This window comes from Telmatherina bonti (genome assembly GCF_933228915.1).
Source record: "Telmatherina bonti genome assembly, chromosome: 4".
Taxonomy (NCBI): domain Eukaryota; kingdom Metazoa; phylum Chordata; class Actinopteri; order Atheriniformes; family Telmatherinidae; genus Telmatherina; species Telmatherina bonti.
The window spans coordinates 35,647,822-35,671,888 of NC_136622.1; the positions used below are offsets into that span (position 1 = coordinate 35,647,822).

The window sequence follows — 24,067 nt, forward strand, 5'->3', positions numbered from 1 at the left end:
TTTGCAGCACCTTTCAGTAGAAATATTGAAAACAGGAAGAGACTATTCTGTTCTATTCTATTCTATTCTATTCTATTCTATTCTATTCTATTCTGTTCTGTTCTGTTCTGTTCTACAGTCATTTAGCAGACGCTTTTATCCAACACAAGAACAACACAAGCAGGAAATCAAACAGTAGAGGACATTGTAGGAAGGTGCTGGTGGACTGTCCAGTTAGACGCAGGTCCTTCCATGAAGTTCTACAAGCTTCTTCTTTTTTTTGTTTACTCCCTTCCCACTCCATAATATCACCTATGTTACAATACATAGAATTAATACCAAGTTTGTTGCAAAGAACTGGGCTAGGTTCTCCAACTTTCCAACAAATATAGCTATACTAAGTGTTGCAGTGCTCCTTGAAGAGCTGAGTCTTCATCTTGCTTTTAAAAGTAGACAGGGACTCTGCAGAGCAGACAGAGTTTGGGAGATCATTCCACCATCGTGGCAGAACAGAGGAAAAGAGTCTGGCTGGTGATTTAGTCCCACGAAGTGGTGGTAACACGAGGCATCTTTCACTGGTGGAACGTAGCTGTGGAGAGGGAGTGTAGGTCTGGATTAGGGAGTGAAGGTAGACCGGAGTCGTTTGAGTTATTGTTTTGTCAACCAGAAGCAAAGCTTTAAGTTTGATGCGTGCTGCAACCGGAAGCCAGTGAAGAGCGATTAGCAGTGGAGTGACATGAGCTCGTTTGGGTTGGTTGAAAACCAACTGGATCATCTGCAGAGGTTTAACAGAGCATGCAGGCAGACCTGCCAGTAGGGAACTGCAGTAATTGATGCGTGAGATTACCAGAGCCTGAACCAAAAGCTGAGTCATGTGTTCTGTCAAGTACGTCTGATTCTCTTGATGTTGTAGAGAGTATATCGGCAGGTACAGGCAACGAGGCAGGTACGGGCAATCTAATGACTATTCATGTAGGGAGGTGTTTTGTGCCTCATTTAGTCGTAAATCTCCAGAACTTTATCATATTTTTTCTTTACTTGCTCATCACTGCATCATGTCCACCTTGTTAGCATTGTGTTTTAACTGTTTTACGTTAAGGTGTCACAGATTTAACTTGGAAACTTTCCTCTTAATGGTTGATTGTTTCTTTGTGTGGCCATGTGATGAACTGGTGAGCTGTCCAGGGTGTACCCGCCTCTCGCCCAGTTATTGCTGAGATAGACTCCAGCTTCCCCGCTACCCTTAATCGCATTAAGTGGTTCGGAAAATTAATAATTCTCATTTTGCATTTAGCTAAAAAGCCAAATAAAGTTCTCTTCCTGGATTAGGGTGAAAAGGATTATGCCATTAGTGAGAAATTAAACAACTTATAATGAAAATACAGGTAAATTTACAGAGAAATGAACGATGTATTTTGCTGCTTCTTTGTCCTTTGTTGACGCATTGCAGACAGAGGAATAATGGACAGATAACATCAGGATGGAGGGATAGAAAACATGGAAGAAGAGAGCAGAGAGGCCAGTCTCCTCAGATAGTGAAGTGCATGTGTTGGAGTCTGTTTAGAGTCGAGGGGAGGAGACACACTCCTCCGCTTAGAGGAAAACTGAGACAACAAGCAACAAGTGTTTGCCATCCATCCATCTCTGCATTTATTATCACTAACTTCAGATTTGTTTCATCTTCTGACCAAAGGTAAGACTTTTATCATTTTTTTTACTCGTTTGGTTTTGAAAATGGAGGCAGAAATCCTGCTTGCAGGGATCATCTGAACACAGAGTTGCATGGTGACGCTATGATTCCTTCAAATGATGAGTTTTCTAAGAGGAAGAGAAGGAAGGAGGTGGTGATGAAGAGTGGTAGACGTTCAGTTTTCTTTCCTGCAAACATCTGAACAGTTTGTCGCTGTAATAACTTTAATCCAATGAAGGAAACAGAAGCAAAGCAATTTCTCCTGGAGTCCTCTGAGGCGCTGAAAATAGGCCGCTGGTTTGATCCCTGGATATCCCTGTCTCCATGTCAGTGTCCTGAAATGTTCATTAGTGTGTGTGGGGTGCAGAAATGTGGTCCAGCTCCTCTTCGGCTTTTTGGCTCGGGCAGGAGAGTCGTGTCAGAGGCAGCTCCGGTTGCATTCAGCTCTGCAGCCGGTTGCATTCAGCTCTGCAGCCGGTTGCATTCAGCTCTGCAGCCGGTTGCATTCAGCTCTGCAGCCGGTTGCATTCAGCTCTGCAGCCGGTTGCATTCAGCTCTGCAGCCGGTTGCATTCAGCTCTGCAGCCGGTTGCATTCAGCTCTGCAGCCGGTTGCATTCAGCTCTGCAGCCGGTTAGAACAGCTAAACTCATCTCCATGAAGCAATCCAAACCCACATATCAGGCAATCCCGACACAAAAAAGACTTTACACTAAACAAACATTCATATTTTGCATGTAGATGTGACCATTTTTAACATTCAAAATGGATGAAGTGGTGAATGAATGTTAGGGTAGAGGGGGGGTGGGGGGATCAGGGTGAAAGAATTTAGGAAAGTGGATGGCCGCTGGGATAGGAGGAAGGGGGGGTGTATGCAGATGGGTGGGGGTGCGTATGTGGGGTTATGTTGGTGGTACGGGGGAGTGATGGGGTGGGTGTACAATGAGGACTGTGAATGTGGATAGAGGGGTGTAGGGAGGTGTGTGTGTGTGTAGAGTGGGGTATGCGTGTATGGAAGAATGGGTGATTATAGAGGGAGCAGGGATGTGTGTGTGAGGGGGTGTGTGTGTATAAAGAACGGGGGTAGGAGAGTGTGAGTTTGAGCGTGTGTAAGAGAATGGGTGTATAGGGTGTGTTTAAGGAGGAAGTGTGGATGCGTGTGGGTGTGTGTGTGTGTGTGTGTGTGTGTGTGTGTGTGCACATGTGTGTGCGTGTGTGCACATGTGTGTGCGTATGTGTGTGTGTGTGTGTTTGTGTGCGTGGGTGCGTGGAGGGTCTTGGTGCTCGGGGAGCGCTGCTGGTGCACTGGGGTGCGGCCTGGCTGCCGCTCGGTGGCGGTCTGGGGATCCCGGCCCTCCGTCGGTGTGGGCTGGGCCCTCTGCCTGCGGGGGTGGGGGGTTGCTTCTGGGCTCTTGGGGCCGTGGGGCCCGCGCTCTGTCTGCCCTGGGTGGCCGGTGCCCGGCGGGGCCGGTCCTTGCTGGTCCGGGCCTGCTGGGGCCTGTTCCCCCTGACTGCGGGGGACTCTGGCTGGGACCCCCCTCTGCCTCCTCCTGGGTCGGTGCATGGCTGGCTCCGGGGTGGGGCGGTTGGGGTCTGCGCCTGGGGATGGCTGCCGATGGCCCTGGTCTCGGGGGTCCTCCTGGCGTGCCTCTTGCCTTTGTGTGGGAGGGGTCACACTGGCATGATCTTCTCTGAACACGTTCCACTCTGCATGTTCTGCATGTGACACAGTCACCGAGTCGTCACGCAGTTTTATTCACTAATAGCAGCTAGTTTTCTCATTTCTGTTTGTTTCTCATTTATATTTAACTTTTTAGATTCATAGTTTAGTTACTATGATCTAAAGTATGTGTCTGTATATGTGTTAATACTGGCGAGGGTGTATATGTTTGTACGTATGTATGTGTGTGTATGTGTGTGCATAGAGGTGTGTGGGTATATGTATGTATGTGTATATGTATATGTGTACATATGTATATATATGTGTATATATATATGTGTGTATACGTGTGTGTATATGTATGTGTATGTATGCGTGTGTATGTGTGTGTATATGTATGTGTGTGCCTGTATGTGTGTATGTATACATCTGTAGGTTGTTTTCTTTCTTTTTGTTTTTGGGTTATTTTTTAGTTGTTGTTTTTTTCTCTCCCTTTTCTCTCCCTTTATCTCTTTCACTTTTCTTATGAGGTGTTTTTTCTCCTTTCTCTTTCTGTCTTTTGTCTGTCCTCTCTGGTCCAGCAGTACAAACTCTACAATTCAAACAACAATACAAAATAAATATAGAAATAAAATAAAAATTCAGAAAGTCAAGGGGATCATTATATCTATAAAGCTTCCCTTGGCAGAGAAAATTTGCTCAGCAGAACATCCAGACCATCATTCTGCTGCCTAAATGCTGGACAAGACAAAAAAAAAAAAAAAAAAAAAAAAAACAACAACAAAAACATTCAAAAAGGCTCATCTACATAGAAATAGTTAAATTTAGGCTGAACTGGTCAGTAAATATCAGGATGTGGACAGATTCATGGAGATTTTATAGGATTTGTTGTCAAGAATGAAAATTCCAGCATGGTAGTACAGTGTTATCATCATTAGATAGGAAAGCCACAGCTCATGCTTTCTGTGTTGCAGGGTCCTTACTGCAGGTCGCAGGTAACAGATAACCTAATAACACTCGATATGCATGAAGTAAGCATTCAATGTGATGTTTGTGGGGCTGTTTTTCTGTCAGTAACTGATAAAGATGATGTAATCACAGTCTGAAGCAGGTTTATTGTCAGCTGAGGTGTGTTTATGCTTTTGTACAGGGATACAATGTGAAGTGACGTTTGGGTTAAGCAATAAAGTCCCTTCCAAGACTTTATTGCTTTGCCGTCTGCTGACAGAGCAAATCTCCTTTTCATTTGATGCATTAGTCTGGATTAATAGAGCGCAGTTTAACAGGCTGCAGGGTAAAGTCTGCGCTGATATCACCAGGAGCTCATTGACAGCTGAGATTTTTATCCAGTATGAATGACGACAAGATGAGCAGCGAAGGTAAAAAAGCCTGCACAGAATAAAGATATAATGCCTTAATACCTCTAAAATTGTCTTAATTTTACGCTTTCGCTTGAAATATAAACTATATTACGTGATACGGTTCACTATTTTACAATAAGACATCATGTTCAAACTTGTGTTTAACATTTTTTTACATTTTTAAATGTTAATAAAATGCTACGTGTTAAATATTTCCATAGTTATAACATGATACATTTTACAGTTTTACCAATAACAACTATCACATTAAAACATGATACATTTTTAAATTGTCATAAAAACGCTTTAACACGCCATGTTATACGTTTCTACAAGTTTTAACATGATACGTTCCATGTTTTTAAATTTTAATAAAACTCCATAACATTATGTTATTGTAAAAGTTATAACAATATATTTCACAGTTTGACAATTCCTGTTTTTACATTAAAACATCGCTCTATATTATCTGGTTGGCAGCTCTGTGGTTCCGTAGGCTGGGATGTTGGGTTAGGGTTTTGGTGTCTTCTTTAGACGCCCTGTGGATACCCTGTCATCCCACACTGGGAGCCAGATGAATGAAACCGGAATGATGAATGTTAAGTGAATGACAGAATGAGGACACACTTGTCAGTTTTCTGCACAGTCATTCAAGTAGAAGGTAGATTGCTGTTTTTATCCCAGTGACCTCTGATCTATATTCACCTTAAATATAGGTCTCGCCATCAGTAGAAAGGGGGGGGTTTATGGTGTGTCGGTGAAATTAAAAACTTCTACTGAGTGGATACCACTTGACCTCCTGCCAAGAAACATAAAATAAGCATCAATATGTCTTGAGATGAAACCAGAGCTAGCACCATCATCATTCTCATAGGGTAAGCAGGCGATGGTTCATGTCATATTCAGTCTGCAGAGAGTTTATAAAACAGAGAAACAAAATTAAGATTTGACAAACTAAAAATCTTTTAGCCTTGAAAATACACTCACAGTCCTCTTACCTAGGTCAACCTTCCTCGTAGTGGTTTGTAGGGATGAGCAGATCCATCCAAATATCAATACTATCGATACCAAGCCTTGTATCTGTATCGTTCAATACCAGCAGGATGAGATCAATATGTTTCCTGCTGTGGGCTTTAGGGGAAAAAAGCTAAAAAATATAAATAAAAGCCAGTCAATGACATATTTTCATTTTGTTTAGCTAAGTTTCATTGTTTTGTGTGAGACAAGGGAAAATTTATTTTCATATTTTATTTAAAGTTTTTTATGTCTTTTTTTTTTAATTGCATATAAAACCTTTGATTTAAATTTCCCAGTTTTGTCTCACAGTTTCTTACAAAACATGTTTTAATTGACTAAATCTTTTGTAACTGTTCAACTATGATCATAATCATTGAATTGTTGTGAAATTTTTAGGCAAAAAGTATCAATAGCACCTTGTTCTACTGGTTTGCACCTCTTCTTTTCTTCAGAAGTTCCTTAATTCTTGGTGAACAAAGTGTTGAAAAAATTCCTCAGAGATTTTGCTTCATATTGACATGAAGAATAACACAGTTGCTGCACATCACAATGAGAATCTCCCGTTCCACCTCATCACCATGAGAATCTTCCGTTCCACCTCATCATGATGAGAATCTCCTGTTTTCACACTAAACAACGAGACGTTTATGTAACCAGGAGACCAGCTGTCCCACTTTTAAATCTCTTTTTTTGTTGGACAAACAATGTACTTTAATATTCTCTGTGGAGCTCATGGAAGCAAGAGATAGGAAAAAGAGTTAAGTAACGCTGACCCACATGCTTATAATAGTAACATGAATGTTCTACATGAAGAGCGAACAAAGTCTGTTACAAGTTTTCTCATTTATTTACTTTTTCAGTGTTTGAACATTATTCTGAGCTCAATATTCACTGACAAATAAATTTCCCATGATAACAGTATTGACCTGTTGCGTAAAAAACTGCTTGTTTTCATTACAGACATGGTTGATTCTCAGCTTCTTTAGATTTGTACAACAGATTCTCAGAATCTACAACAGAAAGTCAAAAAGTTTTTATAATAACAAGGAAAGAAATCTTTGTCGTCTCAAGAAAATGATTATTTTTTCAGGATAAAATAATATTTTTACCATCTCAAGATAATGACATGCTTCATAGATTCTTAATACAATAAAACATTCAAGAAACATAAATAATCAGGTGACACATCACTCATTACTGGAGTTATATTGTATTGTTGGAGTATAAACAAACACAAACACACACAGAGATCTATCTATCTATCTGAATGTATATATATATATATATATATATATATATATATATATATATATATATATATATATATTCAGATAGATAGATAGACTTTTATTTCAGACATTTAATTTACTTTTCTTTTCATTTACTTGTTTTTTATTATTTTTTAGTGATGCACGCTGCTGTAATGTTTTTTTTATGTTTTTATGTAAAGCACCTTGATTGTTTTGAACAATAAATTTTCTACACAAACAAACTTGCCTTCCCTTTGTTGACTTTGTGCCTGAAGTTCGGCTGAATGTGAAATAATAACCATGATGTCTGATCTGCCATTTCTTCATCTTTTGTCTCTGCAGGATGCTGATTCTGCATCCAGTCATGCAGGTGCAAGGCACCTACACGACTGGACACAGATATGTTATGATCATTTGCAACCTCGGGGGGTTAAAAGTGAACTTTATGGCAGGGGCGTCCAGTTCTGTCCTCGAGGGCAACAATCCTGCAGGTTTTCTATGTATCCCAGTTCCAACACACCTGACCAGAGCCGGATTAAAAGTACCCTGGGCCCAGAGTGTCCCACAGGTCCCCCTTCCCCACCACAACATTGTAAAAATTGTGAATGATACACTGTGAAACAACCTCTATCATCTCTCAGCCAGTGGTACCATTAGCAATACACTAGACACTGTGGTGTAACTATCTGGCTTTTATATACATTTTGTTTTATGTCCAAACTACTGGTGTTTGGCCTATGTGTACCCTGCTAGTCTCTAAATGGGCCCCAAGTGGGTGTGGGCCCCTGGGCCCATGCCCGTAATGCCTGTTGGATAATCCGGCCTTGCACCTGACTCAAACTAATCACTTTGTACAGAACTTGATAGGCTGTTGGATCCTTTTAATAGAAGCCAGGTGTGTTGGAGCAGGAATACATGGAAAACCTGCAGGACCCTCGAGGACCCACTTTGGGCACCCCTGCTCTCTGGAGAAGTGCCAAAATTGCAGTTCCCCCCTCATCCACTAGGGGCTCCAAAGGGCTCTCATGTTAAAAAGGCCAAATTCACAGCAGAAACAAACGTTTTATTTTATATTAAAAGTTTGCATAATCAGAGGCGTGTCCTGTTGATTGACAAGTATCAGCAAGTTGCATAATTAGAGGCGTGTCCTGTTGATTGACAGGTTAGCAAAAAGACAGAGTGTAACACAGTCGTGGTTTTTAGCTGTCCAACAGCTTCCCTAGCTCTGTTAGCTGGTTAGCTTCTGTTAGCTCCAGGTTAGCTCCAGGTTAGCTCTTAGCTACAGGCAGGTTGGAGTTTGATAGACATCAATCATCTACCCCCATGCTCACAGCCCCCCTTTAGCTCCACCTCTTTGCTCATTTTTGTATTTTCCAAGAGTGACTTCATGCATGGGCCCTGCGATGGACTGGCGAGCTGTCCAGGGTGTACCCTGCCTGTCGCCCAAAGCCGGCTGGGATAGGCTCCAGCTTCCCCGCGACCCTGAATGGAATAAGCGGTTCGGAAAATGAATGAATGAATGAATGACTTCATGCATGGCGCTGTTAAGATGGCGCCAATGGGAACTGCCCACCAACCAACGTATAACATCACAAAGGCTCTTTCGTGATTGTAACCTCAGACTCTTTCAGTCTGAGGTTACAATACAATACAATAGTTTTATCCAAAGTAACTTTAGATGCCTTCGTTGGGAACCAGCGCCACCCAGTTAAAGTTTAACTGGAATTTATTATGGAAAAGAAACTAAGATTTATCAGGAATAATCAGCTTCGCAGTTTCTTTTATCTTCTCTAAATGAAACCTGGTTTGGAACTGCTGAAAATCTCCAAACACAACGTGGATTTCTTTCTGTTTCAGGTTTCCCTCCAAGTACGGAGCAGATTAAACCAGCATCTGTTGTCAGCTGTCAGAACGACCTCAGAGTGAGGAAACACAGAGAAGTCACCGTTTGGGTCACCGTGACAACGCCTCCTGGTAAACTCCCTACACGAACACTCCTGCTGATCAGGGAAGAATTTTGATCTGGTTTTACTGGTCCCAGTTAAAAGTAGTGGACTAATGGAGATTAACTCGTAGCCTCATTTTGCTTCAATTTATTGGCAATTTCTTCAAACCAAACCAGTTTGACAGTTTTTGTTGTGATCGGCGGTAAAAGTTTCTGTTAATGATCACCAGAGCTAAAAATAATTGTTTCTTTGTTGATCTAATCATATAAACTTCAGTTTGATACACATGAAATTATGATTTACTCCTGATGTCTGCTTTGCCTTCATACAGAGGTGGCTGCATTTCTCTCCAGCAGCTGATGTTTACCTGTCAGGTCCAGCATTAAAATGTAAACATTCACGTGTGAAAGGGATCCTTATATCCTCCATTAACCCTTTAAAGCCCAAGCCGAGAACAAATGGGGAGAAAAGTATCATTTTTAAAAATCTGAGCAGTGAAATCAGCCTTCCCTCTGCCTGTATGTTTAATCTGGATCAGTAAACGCAACCTGTTCGCACCTCGCCATGTTTTACCTGCAGGCTGGATTTTCTACAGACAGTTCTTAAGAACTATTTTCTAGTTTTTATTTATTTTCCTGATGCAGCATAACAGATTTAGATCTTAAAACAAAGTCCTGCAGGACAGCGGCTCACTTTAAACACCCCTGACCTACCAGGTCCAACCCGTTTCCATGGAAACCTCAGAAATGACTTTACCAAGTCCTTCCTTTCAGGCGTCAGCGTTTGGTTCCAGGTAACCCTGTCGGTCACCGACGGTTTTGGTTTTATTTATACACATGACGAAGTTCTGCTTCTCAATCTTTCAGAATCACCGGTTGTCATGGAAACCAAAGGATTATGGATCAACATTGTTCTGAGCTCCAAACCGAGCAACCCTGCAGACCGGCGTGTTAAGTAGAGGTAAGAAGGATACAACAAAGTGCCGTATGCTTACGCTCCTCTGACCGCTTGGCTTCTGCAGAACCCACCGCCTGGTTGAACCCATGAAAAGATACTGGAATAAAGAAAACCAGTTTCTGTTTGATGCTGGAGTCGGCTATGTGAACACTGTGGCTGATGAAATACATTTAACTCCCCCAGGAGACGCTGGAAAGCATCATTTTAATTTTGAACCAATTTCGGACGAACTTTTCCATAATAAAGATGATTTACTTGAACTCTACTGTATTATTTTTTATCTTTCCTACAGAAACATATATATATATATATATATATATATATAATATTTTTCATGTGAAAACAGAGCTGTAGTACTGTTCAGCGAGTGGCAGCGTATTGATGGCCCACTAATGTCCACTGGAGTGGCTGATATGTGAATATACCATCCTCATCCATCCATTCACCAGAAGAAGCTCCGCTATACATTAAAAGGTTAAATCTGATTTGTTTTTCTGTCATTAAACCAGAAAACCGAGACCGAGCGCAGGAGGGACGGCAGTTTGATGAAGATCCGGACAAATGAAGGGAAAAATGGCGTCTTCTCCCCTCTGAGCATTTGCTGAGCAGAAGAACTGCTGCGTGGAGAACAGACGAGCCACACGGTAAAGCGTTCAGCTCCACAATGCACCGCTTTGCAGCAGCGCCGCTCATCCTTTGTTTTTCCTTTCTTTCACCCAGACAGAGACTGAAGGGTGAATGGGCATGGCCATGCTTCTGTAAGCACATTTTACTCTCCTGTAGGAAGGTGAGGATTCCTGGTGATGTTCTCAGATCTGTTTGGTCATAAACAGACTTTTACAGGACAAAAGGACGAAAATTTCCATTTTCCTGCACAATCACCAGTCAGACAGAAAAATAAATAATAAACTTCCTCTGTTTAATACCCCCTAAACCACCCGATTAGAGATTTAATGTGTCATTTTGCCCTGCAATGGACTGGGGAGATGTCCAGGGTGTACCCTGCCTTTCGCCCAAAATCTGCTGGGATAGGCTCCAGCTTCCCCACGACCCTTCATCAGACTAAACGGTTAGGATGATGAATGAATGAATGAATGAATGAATGAATGAATGTAATTTTGTCGTATCGGTAGATAAATCTGAGTATCTGAAGAACAGCCAAAGAAGATCCATGTTTCCTCAGAACAGCACACAGAAAGCAGGTAAAAGGCTCCAGCACTGAACCTTGTGGTTCTCCGTAAAGCAGAAACGTCCAACAGAAGACACAGAATTATCAATATTAACAAAATATAAGCTAAACTTCCACTCCACGTTACCATAGCAACGCGTTAATCAGCTGGTTCAGATCAACTTATGACAGGTGAATGAGAGAAATACACTGTAAAATGCATATTAAGGTGAATTTTAACTTTTTTGCCCAAAACAAAACATTTGATGACGATGATGAAGAGAAAAAGCAAAAATACTTGATTTTTATGTGAACCTGAATAAAACCTGATAGCGATGCATTAGATTTCTCCTGACTTTACTGTTGGGTTCATGGTAGAAGCGATTAAACAACTCGGACATTACACAGTTTTAATGGCCCCAGAGGTCTTCGAACCTCCGTCTCATGCATTAAAACTGTATAACATACGGCTCCTTGTTGTTTAATCCGTGCATATAGATGTGCTGAAGATGTCTCCACATTTTCGGTATGTTTGTTTAAGCGCGACAGTTCGATTGTTCATGTTTCATTTTGCTGCGATGTTCGAACCAACAGGAGTGGGAAGTAAACTGGAAACGACTTCATCCATGTGACTAAACCTGGAAGTTTGTCATGAGGCTTGTGCTCTAAGCAGACATTTGATTCCTGTTTGTGTTTTTTTTCTGTCAAAACAAAAAATAAAAATGTTTAATCAGGACTTTGTTTATTTTCTATTTTCCATGTAATGACACAGCTGCTTGTTGATAGGGGTGGTATTTATTTATTTATTTATTTGTTTGTTTGTTTGTTTGTTTATTGACTATGTACAGTATTAAATTATATTAAAATAAAGATTTAAAAACTTAATATATAATATAAAATATAAAAATGAGAAGCTTAAAAAAACTAATAATTTAATCGAAATTAATTTAAATTTGGATTAATTTGAATCTCTTTTAATATATGAAATAGAAATAGCTAAAACATGAATTACATTAACTTGCCTCCTGGTTTGTATCCAGTTGACAAAAGCAAATGTTAACTAGAAAATCACTGTTCTTCGAGAAGAACAAGTGTCCTTTGATGCTGAATGATTGATACACAATGCATAACCATTTGGAGAAGTAGTGCAGCTATCCAACTTGGTTTATTATGGTGCTGTATCAGGATTCAAACCCATGAACATCTGAACAAGAGCCCATTTCTTTAGCCAGTATACTAGCACAACTTGCAATAGTTTCTGCAGAAGCGCAAAAATCTTTTAACATCGGAATGGGAACGTTTTTTTTAAAACTTCCTGCAGTGTGGAATCGGCAAAAGAGCTTAAGAATTAAATGTGTGAAGTAGCGCACAAGATCTATTAGGTTTAGATCAGCATAAGTATCAGGACAAGAAGTACAATCACCTGACATGATTTATGAAGATCCAGCACCTGGATTCAAACCCACAACCTTCTGAATGAAAGGCAATTCCTTTTACCACTACACCAGAACAGTGGTGTCCCATGACTTGGCAGGAGCACTAATATCCTTTGCCATTGGTATGGGATTGCCTTTGCCACCAGTGTCATCAGCAGAATTGCAAAAAGATGTGCAAGGTTTAACTGCTGTCAAGAAGCTAAAGATAATTTTAAATAGTTTGTAAATACAACTAAAATTCTGAAGTCATTAGTTAAAATACATTAATCATTGCAGAAAATCATTGCAAAAAACTATTTAGAACTACTTGTGTAATCAGTTAAAGACTATATTGTTCAACACGAGCAATGTTATTTCATTTGAAGCATTTTAACAACAAAACTGGAATATTTTACTGTCATTTCTGCAGTTTTTATTTATTTTATTTTATTTATTTATTTATTTTTTTTTACCATGAACTAACTGTATTAACAACACAACTTTTGAGGACAGACATTGAACAGGATATATCTTATTTGTGCAGACGGCCCACATTTAACTGCACAGTTTGCAGCCAAATCCAAAGCTCTTTGATCGAGTCCACAGCACTCTGTGTGCATAACTGACATACCATTACGGTGTACAATGTTCTAGACTGGATTTGAACCATTGCCTTGTATACCAATGTGTACCTGTGTAATGTGATTACCTGTTATTTCCCCAAAATTTAAAAAAAATAAAATAAAATAAATAAATAAAACTGAATTAACACTTTGTGTTACTTGTACAACTTTTCAAGACAGACTTTGCACATTAGTTTGTTTGTGCAGATAGTCCACACTTTAACTGCACAGCATTCAGCAAAAGCTGCACTTCGATGGAATTATACACAGTACCCTGTGGCTGGCATACCTGGCATACCATCATGATGCACAATGTTTAATGCTGGATTTGATCCCTCTCCTTGTATCAAATCAAAATCAAATCAAACTTTATTTCTTGAGCACTTTTCATGCCACGGGCAACACAAAGTGCTTTACAGGATAAAATCAAGTCATAAGGATTAAAACAAACAGTAGATAAAAAGGCATTTAAAAATAATCGACACAAGCTCTTCCCACACACTCACACACAAGGACAAAGAGCAAAGAACCCCCCCCCACACCCACACCCACCCACACACACCCACCCACATTCCCCGAAAAACATCATTCCCTGAATACTGTCTCTTTAACTGAATTCTGGTAAATAAAACAACTAAAAACATTAAGTAAGTGATAAAAATTCTGACTTGGTGCTGATGTGAGGAAACAATACCTCGGGATCCATCCACACCAGGAGCCAGTCCCCCGCATGCTCATAGGGGCCGCTGCCACAGCAACCGCACAACTCCCAGGCAGCAAAGGGGCCACCCGCAGCCGTGAAGCTGCAGTGGTGGACCCCACACCACCCAAACAGCAGCGGTCGCCATGACAACAGCCCCCAGACCAAACAGGCAGGGCCCCCCGCGTGCTGGATCCCCATAAGGAAAACACTGGAGTTAAAACCAGAAGTTAAATAACCTTAAGAAGCAGTAAGAAATAAGAGCAACAATAAAAGAAAATATACATATATATATAGAAGTACTTTACAATAATGTATTAAAAATAAGAAATCTAATAAAACAATTTAAAAATAAATAAATTAATAAATTAAGTAAATTAAGATAAGTAAATAAAGTAAAATAAAATTCAGTTAAATGCTAAGCTAAAAAGGTGTGTCTTGAGCCTCTTCTTAAAAACATAAACAGTCTCCGCGGCCCTGAGGCTCTCTGGCAGGCTGTTCCACAGTCGAGGACCATAACAATGGAAAGAGGTCTCACCGTATGTCTTAGTTCTGACTGTAGGAAACACTAAAAGGCCAGTACCAGAGGACCTCAGGGTCATAATTAAAAAGAACGTCAGATAAATAAGAAGGCCCAAGACCATTAAGGCATTTATAAACAAGTAAAAGAATCTTAAAATCAATCCTGAAACGTACAGGAAGCCAATGCAGCGATTTTAAAACTGGTGTAATGTGCTCCCGCCCCCTGGTCCTCGTCAGAACTCGTGCCGCTGAATTCTGTAGTAATTGTAGGCTGGAAAGAGACTTTTTAGGAAGACCAGAGAGCAGGGCATTACAGTAATCTCATCTACTGGAAATAAAAGCATCAGCACCTCTGTGCTGGCAAGAGAGAGAAATGGGCGGACTCTGGCAATATCTTTTAGATGATAAAAACCTGTTTTTGTTACATTTTTTATGTGTGGAATAAAATCCAGCTCAGAGTCAAGAACAACACCCAAATTTCTCACACACTGGGAGGGATTAAAATGTTGTAATTTTGATAAAAGGATCTCTCTCTTGCCTTTAGGACCGATAATTAAAACTTCAGTTTTGTCCTGGTTGAGCTGTAAAAAGTTTGCTGCCATCCATGACTTTATATCTGAAATACAGTTTAAAAGAATATTAAGTGGCTCTAAGTCATCAGGGGACACGGCGATGTAAAGCTGTGTATCATCGGCATAGCTGTGAAAATCAACGCCGTGTCTCCTGATGACGTCCCCAAGTGGCAACATATACAGGTTAAAAAGTAACGGGCCTAAAATTGATCCTTGGGGAACCCCACATTTTATTTCATAGGTTCGTGAGGAGCATGTATCCATACTTACAAAAAATTGTTGATTCGAGTAGGAATGAAACCACTTAAGAGCAATCCCTGAGAGGCCCACCAGACTTCTGAGTCTGTTTAATAAAATCTGATGATCTACTGTATCGAATGCGGCACTAAGATCCAGTAGAACAAGAACAGAAAGTTTCTGTGAGTCCAGGCTAGATCTAAGGTCACTAACAATTTTTAAGAGGGCCGTCTCCGTACTGTGGTTAGTCCTAAAACTAGATTGATATTTTTCTGAAATGTTGTTTTTATTCAAAAACTTGTGTAATTGAGTAAAAACAACTTTTTCTATTATTTTACTTAAAAACAGTAAGTTGGATACAGGTCGGTAATAATCAACCATGTTTGGATCTAAGCCACTCTTCTTCAGAAGGGGCCTTACCACCGCCGTTTTAAAAGCAGAAGGGAAGACACCCATCTGAAGAGAGTAGTTTACTATGTCTAAAAGCTCACACTCAAAGAAATCATAAAAAGTTTTTAAAAGCGATGTGGGAATCGGGTCTAAAAGGCAGGTTGTTGGATTTAGCTGGGAGAAAACTCGACCAAGCATCTGTGCATCAACCAGAACAAAACTCTCCAGTGTTTCCTCAGATAAAAACAATGCTTCACATCGATTAATATCAACATTATGCTGAGATAAAAGATTGGATCTAATAGCATTGATCTTACTTCTGAAGTGGTCTGCAAAGTCCTCACATGCAGCATCTGATGGCTGCATGGGGGACTTGTTACTATCTGTGTTCATTAAAATATCAATGGTTTTAAAAAGAAATTTTTGATTATTTTTGTTATCTGTGATGAGGTTTGAAAAATAGAGTGTTCTTTCCAGTTTGATTTTGTTATTATAAATTTTAAGTTGTTCCTTCAAAATATCCTGATGGATTGTTAGTTTTGTTTTCCTCCATTTCCTCTCTGTTCTCCTGCAGCTTCTCTTTAACTCTTTTATGTCCTCGTTTCTCCATGGTGTTCTGAATTTAGTTTTTAATATTTTTGTTTTAACTGGAGCTGCTGAGTTAATTGCCGACTATAATTTGTTGTTAAAATGGTCGACGATAAAATCACATGATGCAGGAAAAATCTGAGCAGGAGTTCCAGATAAAATATTAATAAAATTTGTAGCCACTTCAGAAGTAATATATCGCCTCCTCACAGTCCTCACTGAAGCGTCCTGTTTTATAGAGCTGGTGATGTTAAAAAACACACAGCAGTGGTCTGACACAGCCAGGTCAACAACAGAGGACACACCAGTGGTCAGGCCATAAGCTATGACCAAGTCCAAGGTGTGTCCTCTGTTGTGGGTAGGCTGTGTAACATGCTGTTTAAAACCCATACTACTCCCAACTTTTTCTATTATTTTACTTAAAAATTGTATATCAATGTGTTCCTGTTTACCGGTGAAGAAAATGGACCAATCGCTGCGCTGCATTTTCTGTTTTGTCCAATCACAGGAACAGATTTGAAAAATTGACAAAAACTTGAATACCTTAAAATGTTTAAATATTACAAAGACCAAAAGCCACAGCACATATCTCCTGAATGAGGTGAACAGTTTGAGATTTGAATGGTTGAACTGAGACAAAAGATATATAAACAGTTTGTATTAAGTGTTTAACTTTTCAAGACTGACATTGCACAGACAAACCGCCCATACTTTAACTGCACAGTTTGCATCTAAAGCTGAAGCGGAAGCTTTTTGATGGACCAGTACACGACACTCTGGGTGCAACAACTAACTTGCCATCATGGCGCACATTGTATAACATGGGACTTGAACCGTTGTCTTGTATACCAATACATACCTGTGTACCGGTACAGAAAATGGACCAATTGCTGAACTGAATTCCGTTTCATCCAATCACAGGAACAGATTTGAATACAGTGACAAAAACTTGAATAACTTGAAGTTTAAATGTTACAAAGACCAAAAGTCGCAGAAAATATCTCCTGAATGAGCCGAAGAGTTTGAAACTTGAATGGTTGAAGTGAGGCAAAAGGTGTAGGAGGAGTAGCGTTTCAAACATTTTGCAATAAAGACAGTGAGGACAGGAAATTGATGAACCAGACACTGCAAACCGGTGCAGAGTTCTGAAACCCCGTTGGAGCAGTTTTCAGCTCATTATGCAAAAACCGACACTGTGCTGAATTTTTGCAAGGTCCAATCCGCATTGGGTTGGAAGGACTTTCATCCAATCACAAGGTTGAATTAATTTTTTTACAAAATGCTAAATATTTTAAAAACTACAAAGATTTGAAACAAAAAAATTCGTAGCACACATCTTCCTAAGGAGCTGCAGGGTTTGAGATGTGAATGATTGAAGTGACCTGAACGGCGCAGGAGGAGTAGCGCAGCAAAGTTCGGCGGAATAATAAAAATGGCCGAACAGGATCTCAATAATGTGAATCCCCCATTTTAACATATGAAATAAAAATAACTAAAAATTAAATTAAATTAAATATAATTGCCTCCTAGTTTGTATCCAGTTGATAGAAGCAAAAGTTAATTAGTTCATTAAACAAAATAAAATAAAATAAAAATGAGTAGCAAAAAAACAAAACAATTTAATGGAAATTAATTGAATTTTAGATTAGCTTGAATGTCTTTAATATATAAAATAAAAATAACTAAAAAATTAAATTAAATTAAATTGAATTGCCTCCTGGTTTGTACCTAGTTTTATAAAAGCAAAAGTTAAGTTCATGAAACAAAACAAAATAAAATAAAAATGAGTAGCTACAAAAAAAAAATTCATTTAATTTCATATTAATTTGAATGTCTTTTAACATATAAAATGAAAAAAAAATAGAACAAGTCAGTGGGGAAATATTCTTGCTGCTGCCTTTCAATGAAAAATCTTTAACTTCTCAGGTCATTGATGGCTGAAACACAAACAAGCGTAGCAGAAAGGAGGCCATGTGATCAGCCCAGAATGTTTGTTTGTTAAAGGTGATTTTTTCCTTCTTTCATCAGGACGAAGTTTGAGCCGAACTTGCACAACTCCAGTCTGGGGGTCCGGCAGCAGAATGAGGACACGAAGCGCAGCTTTTTCCTCGTTTACCTTGTTCCTGAAATAATCTTCCTGATAAGCTTGTTCAAACAGCAGTAGACTGGTGGTGATGTTGCAGCAAACTGGACCCATTTTTAGAGCTTAAATGTAAACATTTTTAGGTTTAATGACCCTGCAGGAGCCGGTTGCCCGATCCTCTACAGTAAGCCTAAACGTGGTTTTACTGTTGCATGTTTCCAGAGGTTTCCAGATGTTCCCTGTTGAAAGGTCACATGATGTCAGTCTGCAGCATCACCCTCATAACGCAGAATGAGACGTGATTTTATAGGAATTTATTATTCAGAGATGCTGACGTAACAATAAACTACAGTGGATCTTTTGTTTTACATAAAATCAAATAAAACAAAGTCAGTTATGTTATGAACTTAACTTAAACACATTTACCTTATCCTGGTATTATTTATTGAATTGATTTTATTCTTTTGACTTTTTCCTTCTCTTGGACATTTTATGCGTATTTACAAATTTCTTAGTATTTACTTCATTAAAATGTGTAATTACTAACATTTATTCTTATATTGTCAAATTTTTTCCTGTTTCATTTCAATCTGCACCTTTTTTTCTTAAAGTCCAAAACACATGAATTTCATCCAATTTATCCGATCCATTTCCTCACATTAACATCTTTATGAATAACTTATTCTTCTAGTTCTACTCTATTAGTCTTTTTCCCCCCCCTGACATTTCATTTGTCTTAATTTATTAAGATCTAAATATTTATTTCACCATTTTAAATTTTTCATGTTTTATATTTATTTGCCTTCATTTAAAAAGTAATTTAGTCCAACATGTTTTTTCTTTTGACTATTTTAACTAGATTTTGACATCACTGTAACGAATGTCGTCGTCGCTGCACGATGGTGTTTATAAATCAGAGAAAGAGGACAAAGCGGCCGTCAGGCTGCAACAGTCTACTTTATTGCAATACGACAGGTGAGAAATGTAACAAAAAGCATGTGAGCGTGTAAAATCATTGTTTACACAACAGTACAAACACACAACGTTAGAAATGTTACGGCGCTCATCGCTCGTTTTTTTTTTTTTTTCCTTCTTCTTTTTGGTCATCAATAACAAAAATGAGCAAAAGACAATAAAATACAAGGTTGTGGAATCAGACGGGTCAGGCAGCCGAAACTACGAGGAAAAGAGAGAGAAAAAAAAAAAGGGAAAAAACGGTTGGAAATGGGACGGTTTCCCATCACCTAGCGTTGGTTTGATGGATTCTCCCCAAGGATCAGGAGGAGGCGGGGCTTCCTACGTCGCTGCTCTCGCTCACCTGCTGCTGCATCACCATCTCCCTGGCAACGCAGGTGATCTGACCGTTCGTCACTGCGCCTGAGAGCCCCACCCTGCCGGAGACAAAAAGCAGTCGTGTGGGACCAGGATGGAGGAGCAGTCGGGGGGGATCCTCTCCTCTCATACTTACTTCTGTTGCGCCTCCTCGGTGAGCGGCGTCATCCCCGGCTGCTTCCCGAAGAAGAAGCTGGACCACCAGTGTCCAGAGTCCTGCTTCGGGAGTCCTGAGGACACAAAGACAGAAACCGCTTCAAGCCGCCGCCTCAGCTTTAACCGCCAAACCGAATTCGTCGTTTAACGTCAGCGTTTTATTTTTCAGATCAAACTGAAAATGAGCAGCATAGCAGAGAAAATCTTCTGGTCGATGATGATAATGTGATAAAAAACGACGTTAAAGCCTCTGAACAAACACCGCACGCTGCTGGATCGTAAAGCTCCTGGATGAGACGGAAATATCTGGAAAACACCCGTCATGATTCTCCCTGCAGGACGCAGCAGAGTTTAGCTGAGCAGGCGCCTTTTTGACCCACTTTGTATTTTCTGCCTGCGAGGACAGACGTGGAACGTTTCAGCTCCCAGGAGTGAAATAACGACACATCGACTCGCCGTTTCCAGCCGAGGTACGCACCAACTTGCTGCTAAAAGCAGACTCACCGAGGGCGCGCCAAGGCTTTTGATTCATCACAGACACGTGAATCCTCCCCAGACACACTCCAACACACACACGACTAAACAGTCAAACTGAAGAGAAAAACATTGCGGGTTTGGAAAGAGCTCAGAAATTACAATATGTCATGTTCTGAGTCAACAGCTGACGCAACCTCGGAGGTTTCAGTGTGGAAACGTTGTCGCTGTAACCATGGCAACAGCCGCTGTATTTCATCAGAAAACCCTTACAATGATCGTTTTTCTTTCCGTGTTCTGTGTGTTGGACTTTTATCCTCCAACCGGCTGAAATCTGCAGCTTCGATCAAAGACAAAGACGCACGGTGCCCAGCTGATTAAAAAAATTTGCGTTTATGATCAATAAACCGGAGATAGTAAAACTAGTTTCTATTCTTTAAAAAAACAAAACAACAACAGTCTGATTCTGCAGGAAAAGCTGCCAAAAACAGTAAAGAAAGAAACTTTGCTGTTGATGAAACACTGACCTGGATGGTGAGGGATGACCTCCCCGCTGTACTCCGAACTGCCACAAGAGCTGCTGCTGGACGTAGAGCCGATGCGCCCTGCGGGAGGAAGGACCAGGCAGAGTCTTCATCAATCATCAATCACAACAGAAGATCAGCTGCAGAGCATCCAGTTAAAAAGCTGCTTTGTGTCTTCAAACCGTGGATCTTAGTTTGACTTTTTCTTCATATATTTCATGTTTCTCTCTTTATTCCAAGCAGCTGCAGAAAGAGACGGATCTCTTTTTCCTGCAGGACTGAGGTTGAGGAGGTCCTTCAATCCAGCCGCAATTAAATTGTTTAATATTAGTCTTTATTCCATTTATTTTTTATTATTTAAAGGAACTGTGGGGATGAATAACGTATCTATCTTAATGGGATGAACGGTGTATCTGGATATGTTAAGTTTACACATGCTTTAATGTTTTTATTGTGTCTGTAGACCCGTCTCCTCTGGAAACAAAGTTCCTAACAGATAAATAAAGTGGTTAAATGTAAAAATGTTAAACGTATATTTAAAGTGTTAAAGTGGGCAAATAATTTTTTTTTATTTTTTTTTATTCTTGATATACTTATTTCCTTTGTATGCCCTTTTATTTTATATTACATTTTTAAAGTATTTTTTATTTTTTATCATAACTAATCCTTCTTTTATACTATTACTTTATTAATGTTATATGTTGCACATTAGCATCGAAGCAAGTTCCTAGTTTGTGAATTTTGTAACTCACTGACAATGGCAATAAAATTTATTCTGATTCTGATTCTAAAGTGAATGTGATTTGATGGATGTTCATCTAAGCATGAAACATGTGAGTTTAAATCTGAATTCACAATGGAAATCTGTGGTTTTACTCAATTTAATGAAAAATTAATGCCGACATTTACTTATGATATTAAATAAAATAATACTGTAAAAAAATACAGGAAAGTTAGGAAAAAACAGGAGTAAAACAGTTTTCTACCAAATAAATTCATAAAAAAAAAAACAAATTATTCAAATGATATAAAACAATTTTAAGAAGGATCGTCAGCAGTTTGTTGTGCATCTGCAGGGTTTTGGTGCAAAGCAGAGAAAGACTCACTTCGGTAGTAATCAGTGGTCGCCACAAGAGAACCGCCTGCTGGAATAGCTGCCATTCTTCACTTATTGGTCACTGAAATGTGCTTGATGGAAACCTGGAGAGAAAAATCCCAGTTAGACATTCAGACTGGGGGACGGCCAGCAAAACCACTATAACACTTTACATCTTCACTTCCATCCACAGAGATGCAGTACGTGCACAACCTTGTAATATATAATGGGGGTTTATGGCTTTATGGACTGATTTAGTCTAAATAAACCAGGTTTTCCCACCCAAATATTATTATTATTATTATTATTATTATTATTATTATTATTATTATTAATAATAATAATAATAATAATAATAATAATAATAATGATCATCATCATTGTATAATAAATATATAAAAGCATTTTTATAACAAATATCGACCCCATCAATATGTTTACATCCGTTTTTTCCATTAATCACAAAAGGATGCGGATCAATATGTTGCTCCACTCCAGTAAAGGTAAAACTGGAACCAGTGAGTCAGATTTATCGGAACCGGACTGCGGGCTCGTGCCGCACGTAACGCCAGTCAGCACCATGATGTCATGACGCATTTTGCAGGGGTCCCGTTGTTTACATTAAAGCCACTGCAGCAAAAACCGACATTTTACACCGTTTCACCTCCACAAAGACAAGAAAACGTGCAGACATGGTCATCCAACCGTTGCTGGGAAACCCTCGCGCATTTTTTTTTTTTTTTTTTAAATTTCAATTCTTTTAATGTTTTGGTTGTGTTGAGATGACATTTTGTTTCACAACAAAAACAAAATTTTGTCAGTTGACGTTAATCACGACGACGTTTAGTTATCTTAAAACAATAAATATATATATATAATCGTGTACACACACACCATCATGTTGAGAAAAAACAAAACTTCTTAAAATAAACAAATAACTAAATAAACTAATTTTATTTTGCCGCTACCGTCATCACCAGGCAGTTAGCATCTTCAGCTAGCCCCTAACGAACGCCCACCGTAAAACCACCATTTTCTAGCCTCACTAAACATCGCTGAACCTCACTAAATCTCACCTTTTTTGACCCACACGTGCTGGATGTTGTGTAGCACCGATTCAACTCAGCTGGCGAGGATGGGGGAGTAAACGCTAGGCGACGGGGCCCATTTGAAAATAAGTTTTGGGTAAATATAACCCTCCAAGGTCCGTACGGATTAAAACACTGGCTCGCTGTGAGGGAGAGGGGCTGCGCGGAGTTTTATAGGGAGGCTGGGATGTCGTCATAAAGGGGCGGGGCGACTGGAGGAACTACTTTCTGTTGTTCGGTTACACCCAGACTGGTTACACCCTGTAATGAAAGTTTATTAGTCACCTGAACACACACACACAATGCGTTCAAAGTAGGTTAATCATTATTGAGTCACTTTGAACACATATTAAACCAGGAAAACACAAAGTTAAGAAGGATGAATGACTGAATTTTACAAGTTACTATGACTTTATATATATATACATATATATATATATATATATATATATATATATATATATATATATATATATATATATACACACACACACACACACATATATATATATATATATATATATATATATATATATATATATATATATATATATATATATAAAGAATTACTAAGTATTTTTGTGTCATGTTTCCCTTCTACAAAACCATCTAGAAACAGAAGTTTGGAGAAAAAGTTCCCGGCTGCTTCGCGCCATCTCATGGTTAAATTAATGAACTGCACCTTGAGAAATATGTTAGAATTTCAGAAACAAATTCAGATAAAAAAAATAAATAAAATTGAATGTTAAATACTTCATTTATATCAGACACAAATTGTAATGTATGAGTGTTTCTTTAAAAGTAGGAAATCGTTCTATTTTACTATACGTTTTTAAATAAAAATAAATGTATAATAACGCACAAGTTTAATTCTGACCCTTTATGTATTGATTTACTATATTACTATATAAACAAGTGAGGCACACAGGATTTATAAGTTTTACATTAAAGGTGCAGCTAATCCTATTTTATTACTTTGTTCAGCTGTCTTTTCTCTTCATCGCCTTTATTCTTTAGCAGAATTCAGTTTTTAACCAAAACCAATAAAATCTAATCCGGCATCTGCAGCAGTTAAATACAGAGGGAAGATTTAACGCATATCCCAGCATGCAACGCAGTCTGTTAAGTTTTTCTTCTCATCATCCCAACATTTCATCTCATCCACATTTTTTGTTTTATTTCCCTTTTGGCATCACAGCCATTCTAATTCTAATGAAGCAGACGTTGTGTAAAATATAAAT

The 24,067-nt window shown here is 39.1% G+C and overlaps 1 protein-coding gene and 1 long non-coding RNA gene across 2 annotated transcripts; one reads left to right on the forward strand and one right to left on the reverse strand.

Annotated features, from left to right (window-relative positions):
* Positions 1-1,533: 1,533 nt before the first annotated feature.
* LOC306754770 lies at positions 1,534-13,065 on the forward strand. The gene is made up of 5 exons (XR_013771274.1): positions 1,534-1,672; positions 8,813-8,929; positions 9,768-9,861; positions 10,368-10,502; positions 10,579-13,065. It is a non-coding gene; the product is annotated as an uncharacterized lncRNA (long non-coding RNA).
* Positions 13,066-19,094: 6,029 nt separating this feature from the next.
* Positions 19,095-22,965, reverse strand: ppdpfb (pancreatic progenitor cell differentiation and proliferation factor b). The gene is made up of 5 exons (XM_079238815.1): positions 22,815-22,965; positions 21,749-21,842; positions 20,646-20,723; positions 19,625-19,718; positions 19,095-19,547 (listed from the first exon to the last, which is right to left on the reverse strand). Exons 2-5 carry the CDS (start codon positions 21,801-21,803, stop codon positions 19,433-19,435), a joined length of 342 nt encoding a protein of 113 aa, XP_079094941.1. The 5' UTR covers positions 21,804-21,842; positions 22,815-22,965; the 3' UTR covers positions 19,095-19,432.
* Between the last annotated feature and the right edge of the window lie 1,102 nt (positions 22,966-24,067).